Source organism: Dufourea novaeangliae, unplaced genomic scaffold (assembly GCF_001272555.1).
Source record: "Dufourea novaeangliae isolate 0120121106 unplaced genomic scaffold, ASM127255v1 scaffold228, whole genome shotgun sequence".
NCBI classification, from domain to species: Eukaryota; Metazoa; Arthropoda; class Insecta; order Hymenoptera; family Halictidae; genus Dufourea; species Dufourea novaeangliae.
Window position 1 is genome coordinate 1,672,568 of NW_015374150.1, and position 6,775 is coordinate 1,679,342.

At 44.0% G+C, this 6,775-nt stretch overlaps 1 protein-coding gene across 1 annotated transcript; it reads left to right on the top strand.

The window, feature by feature from the left end:
* The first annotated feature begins 1,088 nt into the window (after positions 1-1,088).
* Positions 1,089-5,887, top strand: LOC107191712. Its single transcript, XM_015580810.1, has 8 exons — positions 1,089-1,109; positions 1,437-1,568; positions 2,069-2,149; positions 2,224-2,451; positions 2,853-3,056; positions 3,135-3,329; positions 3,421-4,679; positions 4,783-5,887. Exons 1-8 carry the CDS (start codon positions 1,089-1,091, stop codon positions 5,378-5,380), a joined length of 2,718 nt encoding a protein of 905 aa, XP_015436296.1. The 3' UTR covers positions 5,381-5,887.
* Positions 5,888-6,775: the final 888 nt, after the last annotated feature.

Genomic DNA, 6,775 nt, shown 5'->3' on the forward strand with positions numbered 1-6,775 from the left:
AATTTTCATATCGAATGAACAAACAGATTTTCCCGTGATTAGGACTAATCTACATCACCTAACCTTCGACTAACGAATTCATAAGTTAGATTTTAATCGCAATAATTCCTAAACATGCAAAAGAAAAATGCAGCAGAAACATGTTGAACATTGTCTTGAATCTAGTAATTTACGTATGTCTGTGGTGTTCCAAGCAAAAGGCCCGCGAGGCACACAGGTCGCCACGGTTCGACAATGATCAGGCTCTCGTCCCTTCGTGGGCTCCCCTCACCGATCGATTTTATTCCCACACCACGGGGATGATTCGCCGCGTACGAGCACACGCGAACAAAGCCGCCGCGGCGCGCGAAGGTTAACCTTTGAACGGACAACCGACAGCTTGGCAAACATCGTTAGCTCGTGGACACATACCTATCGTGTTTCAGACGTTTCTTTTTTCAGAAACTGATGAGTCGAATCCGTTTCCACGAGGAACGTGAAAGCATGACGATCGAAAGCATCGCGGTTGGAATTTATACAACGTCAATCGATTCGAATCGGGGTAATCGAGTGCTCGCGCGAGTGTTTACCGAGCTTCCGAGTTTAAAAAGCCGGAGACGACGATGCTTCAGACTGGTGGACCGTGAAAAAACGTCGAGAAGGAAATTCGTCGCGGCTAGGAGAACTCAAACTTGAATATATTGTGAACTCCAGAGTCTTACGAAAGATGTTAATCCGGCCTTTGTGAACACTCGATTGATTTTTAACGAAGATTCTATCATAACATCCTTTATTATTTTTTTTTTGTAAATAGAATGTTGCGTTATTTATGGATTATCTACGATTGCATTCTCATTAGTTCATCATCCTGATGTAATTTTTTCCAATTATTATGCAATGATTGCGTTCAGCAGTTTGTTTGTGTCTTCTTGATTTATTTTTTTTCTTATTACAAACGGAGGAAGTTAATTGAATTGTCACGATCCCAGCAGAAAAGCTGATGCCCGTGAAGTAAAGGAGACCAAGGGGAATCAGTGAAATGGAAAAGCTCGCTTTCTGACCCAGGACAACATTCGTACGTTCCCAGAAGTGACCCAATAAGCTCAACGATGAATCGAGAAAACGAAGAAGTACGCAATCATAAGTTTTCTTACGAGTTCTCGCTACTATTCCGGGTTAGGAAATGATTATTAAAAAAATTCTTCAATGTACTCATACTCTCTCTATATAACAAATTAATACACACTTCATTTTTTTTGACAATAATTACCGAGGAATATCAAAAACGACCTCTTAATTTATAAATAACATCCGAAGTCTTTTAGAACCTCTGCTTAATAAATGTCTGTTCAGTCATGATATTTATTCACAAGCAATTGTATAACGACACTAGAATCTATAGTTCGAGCATGTGAAAAATATCATAATAATGTTTCAAAATGTTTTGCGTGACGCAGCAACGACCAGAGTCCCAAACCCTTTGCGGGGCATTGCAAAAGGAGCCGAATTGCAAGTGCCTGGTATTGTCCGTGTTAATATACGGATGCCTTGCCGCAGTGACGTGGTGTAGATGCGCGAATGTCACCAAGGTACGTCACTTCCTTTGCATCACGGGATTCGTCGGCTGGTAGTATACTATCGAGACCGTGTCCATTTCATTCATGAGACGTGAAAAAAATCGATTTCTGTTGTACAATCGTCCTACGAGTTTCCAGTTAGTTACCCCTTTTACAATCCTTGAAAAAGACTACCCAAACACGAGGCACCGTTACCCAGCAGCACATCGTTCTATGCAAATTCAAACATTTTTACGAACCTCACACCCAGCAACGGAAATTTAGCAGACTTTTATGTAGCCGCCATAAAAAATATTACGAGGTCTAAAATAAGATTAAACCCGTGTTATCCTTTATTAAATTTCCATTTTTATACGCTCCCATTCACAAGTACCAGGAGGCTTATCCCAGTATAAAGCCTAATTACTCTTGAATGGTAAATGTAAATGCATATGTGGCCCACGTTAGACTGAAGACGTTAGTAAATTGATATCACTGGAAAACAATGTCCTTGAAAATAGAATCTGTTCCAGGTCGTAATAAATTTTTCGAGGTACCCAATCAGAAGCACGAGACACGTGTCCCCGTGTGACGATGGTTACATATACATTCCTGTAAGCTCTTGATTTATCCAGAATTACATGTCACGACGATTTCCCTTGAAAAAATTATTCTACCCATACAAAAGGTGGCGTTCATGGGAATGTTGTACCTCGTCTACCTGGTCGAGTGTTATCATTCCCCGATCAGAATCGATCTGTTACACTCGGAGAGCCAGGACAGCGTGTTGTCGAAGCTGCTGCAGCTAAAGTCCGCCCAGCCGACGATCTGGTGGAAGGCCGTTTCTTACCATTACGTACGCCGGAAACGACAAATTACCCGGTACAGAAACGGAGACAATTACACTACGACGCAGGTAACGCATAGCGCGCAACGTGCAACGCATATCTCGTTGTCCAGACGATGGGAGATCGCGGGATGGTAAATCGTCGATACGCTTCTCCGCGAGCTTCAACGGAACTTTGCTGCGAGGACAGATGGGCCATTCCATTTTATCTTATTATCTATCTTTAAATCTTGGACTTCAGAAAATGTTATTATATGTCAGACTATTTATTCTCCAACAACATAATGACAAGTCTTCCCCTTTTGCGACTATTTCTGACTGACCTTTGAAGAATACACTCCCTCCCTATAGCTACATCGCTTGGGATTGATAAACGTGCTTGTAGAGAACGGTGTCATGAATATCTGCTCCTCTCAATGGCCCATCTATCCTCGATCGATCTCCCGTTCTGACGGTCCACCTTCTTCCAGGTCTACTACGAGAGGATAAACACCCACGCTGCAACATCATTCTACTATTACGACTACTGCGGCGTGAAGGACATCAGCAAGGAGCTGATCCTGGACCCGGAAGTGCCGATCACGAAGATTAATCTCAGCAAAGGTTTCGCTTTCTCGAACATGAGATCGGCAACAGAGTTCGAGGAGGCCAGGTCTAGATTCTTCGCCGAACAAGTACGTTTCGAAATGCCGTTCTAATCTCTGTGATCGATCGGTGGTCTTATCGAACGATGAAATTATTCCTGCTCCAAGGAGTTAAGGGACGACTACATGGAGATGCGAGAAGGGCTTGATCTTGGATACAATCCCAATCCCACGACACTGGTGGCTGTTCTTGGCAACCCGTGGTTCACGAATCGCTACGTCTACTGGTCTCTAAGTGCTCTGTTGCTCAGCTGGCCTCTCAGAGTTATCATAGAGTACAAGACACAGTACGCGGACTACCAGGTGAAAATATCCCTTTTTTTATTATTCTTAGTGCGTAGTGTATGTCACTCTTATCGCCCATTGCCTGCTAAGAATAAATCGTCGTCTCCAGATAACCAAGCTCTTCGGGATCAACTACGATACTCCAAGCGGAAGCGAACCAATACACGCGTCCATGAGCCAACAAACGATTAGCCAGCCAGGTTCCTACATGCTGGCACCGAGCTACAGCGAAGCGCTGCTAATGGACCCGGTACCAGATTCGAGAAGAACCGAATCTCAAGAGGCGAGTATAACAGAGATGGTGCCGAGCTACTCGGAAGCTTTGCTCTACCAACGAGCCGAGCAAGCCTGTATCGTGAACGAAGAGATCAACGAGGATCCTGGTGGTCGTTACGACCTACCACCACGCGATTGCACCTGTCCCTGTCACGCTGCTACCGAAACGAGGGTCCTGGATGAAACTTCCAGACAGGAAGAAGATGGACAACTGAACGACGCCAGCAGACAGCCCCTGATGGAGACTACGATCGATATTAATCCTCCACCGTGTACATACACCACCCAAACAGAGACCGGAAGGTGTGGAAGCTGCGGGAAATTCTTGGTCGAGGCACAACTGGAGAACGAATCCGTCAGAAACCCTGACACTAGCTCATGGGAGGTGACTCGAAGGATCAGAAGAGATCTGACGATCGGTGTGATACCGAGAGACATGTCCGAGCCAAACCTGAGGTGTCGATCAGAGATGATAGATACCGATACAAGGTTCCTTCGGATGAATGGACAAAGTTTGAGGAATATTTTGGAGAACGATCAGGAAGAGGAGTTCGGTAGCGAGGAGAGGATAGGGGAATCATGTCAGGGCAGATTGAACGTGCCAGGGGATAGAAGGAAATTCCGATTCTCTCTGTGCTCGCTGGATGAAGCGACCTCCAGGTCTGGAGTACCTGTAGATGTTAGCAGAGGCGCCATACCGAAGAGAACGGCTGGGCGAAGTAGGGTTATAACGAATCCTATGTCGAATGAAACATGTACTCTGCCGGATTCGAAGACGTACTTCTGTTTAAAGTCGATTCTCAAGCAGAATAAAAGGAGGTACACGTTGATTACGGCGAAAGAGCTTGAAAACATGTCCAACAGAGAAGAAGGAAATCCAGAAGGCCGTAATGAGGCACGATCCTCATATCACGAAGGTTGTACACCTGTGGTCGCGTCAACGAGCAACGCAGGAGGAAGGTTCAATAATTTATTTTCGAGATCGAGGGAGAGTTTGGACAGTGTGTTGGGTAGAAAGAAGAAGCTGTTGGAGAGTTTGCCTGTAGATAAAAGCGAGGATGCTCCTGGAAGCTCTAAACGCGAGAACACTAGGTAAGAGACACTTTGAAAACTCTAAACTATTCATTCAAGATGTTCTAATTGTAGTCATTGGTTTTTGAGCTTAATCCATAAAAAACGTGAATTTCTTTTCTAGGACTCTAATCTTTGCGAGTCCCATTCAAGAATTCTGCCCTGGTGATCCCTTCGGAGGCAAAGACGTGATCCGTACCAGGCAAGAGGTCGATTCCACTCCTACAGAGGAATCACCAAGTCACACAGTTCTGACCCAACTGGGAAGATCCCTAGCCTGCGACCGGAAAATGTCTCGACGTCGGTTCCAAGACTCCAAGAGGCAAAGATACTCAGACACTTCTCATCCATCCACTTTCTCCTGCCCCCCTGATCGTCAACATCCTTATCCTTACGCTTTCTCTGCGTCCACGGACGCGGTAGATGCCACTAACATCGACCAGGACCAAGCATCTGCTAGGGTTTACCAGCAGGGAACTTCTTTCCCGCCTTACGAAGGTTCGAAACGCAATGGGAAGATGGTCGATCGCTCTACGGATCGAGTTCCTACAGACACCAGTTCGAAATCACCCAACAGGGAGCTTACTCGATCGTTGACCGAGAGAAGAACGAAACCCATTCGATACGAGGCGAACATACGTCGAAGCTTCACAGGCCGCGTAGAGGATTATCGAACGGAGAACAACAAATGGCCGAATCTGAATATGGAGACTTCGTTATAACGAAGGGACGCTGTCGTGTCAGGTTAATCGAATTGTAAATATCCGTCCTACCGATTTTCACGGTTAAAAAAATCTGTACATACGCCGTAAATACCAGTGACTAGTGTCGAGATGGGCTATTGCCCAGCTGGAACACCGCCTTTTGCTTGAAGCGTAACGCGAGTCTCGACGGTAGATCGTCGCTTAGATCGATTTTGCGCAATCGGATCCTGGATACGAACGCGAGAAACGCTGTCGATGTTGCCAATGGAAAAATTATTAAGTGCCCCCCACTAACCACACATCCACCCAGGAAAGTAAATTTCGTCGAGGGGAACGAAATTCCCGTAAGTGAGATTGTTCCTCGCGTCACGATCGCGAATCCGATTCCTTACGAGCAATTGATTCGGCGTCAATTATGCGCACACTTCGTAGCAGATAAGCTTCATCGACTAATGATTTGGGTTTTATCACTGGGAAAAACGTTGTGGTGAATGACAGCTTTTTGTAGAAAGATTCTACTCGAGTCCCCGGAGCTGATATTAAGGTGAATCCTTCCATTTTTCATAGTCCAATCGTGTTGGTATTGCGTGTCAAAACCCTTTTCATTAGTTTATATACGATTTCATGTGACATCTTACATACACATAGCCGTGATCGCGAGCTTTCGTACAATTTTATGCTTGTGCATATGTAACATGATCCACGTATAATAGATGCATCGTCTCGAAAAAGTAAACACTACCGCTATAACCGATCGGATTCAATTTACAACAAACGATAACTGGTAACTAACAATTACAAAAACTCGAAGCATCGAATAATCGCGGTGTCAATTCACACGAATTAAGTGGAACTTGACGGAAATCGTTCGCTCAACCAGTAGCAGACAATTTTAGATTCTAGCGACAGGAATCAAGAAATCAGTGCCGAAAACGATTGAAAGTCTTCGCTTCTCCGTGCATAAATACGAAAAATATATTATACAATGTGTATTTATATGTATTAGCGTCTGAAAACGTGGGGTCACGAATCAATTGAAACGAAAGTAATACTTGTAATCGAGAAAACAATTATTATATACTTAAAAATGCAAGGAAAGATTATTATAAAGTTTCAAAAATTTCATAAAAATGATTTTCTTCTTACGTTACGGAAATTTATAATGAAATGGAAAATAAAATCACGACCCTAAGGCGTTTGAACGTTAATGTATATTTATATACAGAGTGTTTCATATTCAATGGACCAATCGAAAAGGTGGTAGTAAAAAAGTAGGTCGAAAATGTACAATAAAAGTTTTCCTTAATTGGCTCCGTTTTCAAATAAATTGAGTTTGAATTTCGAACGAGCACTTTGCGCGCCATGAACGACGCATCTCCGCGCATGCGTACACGTATGGAATTCAAATGCAAC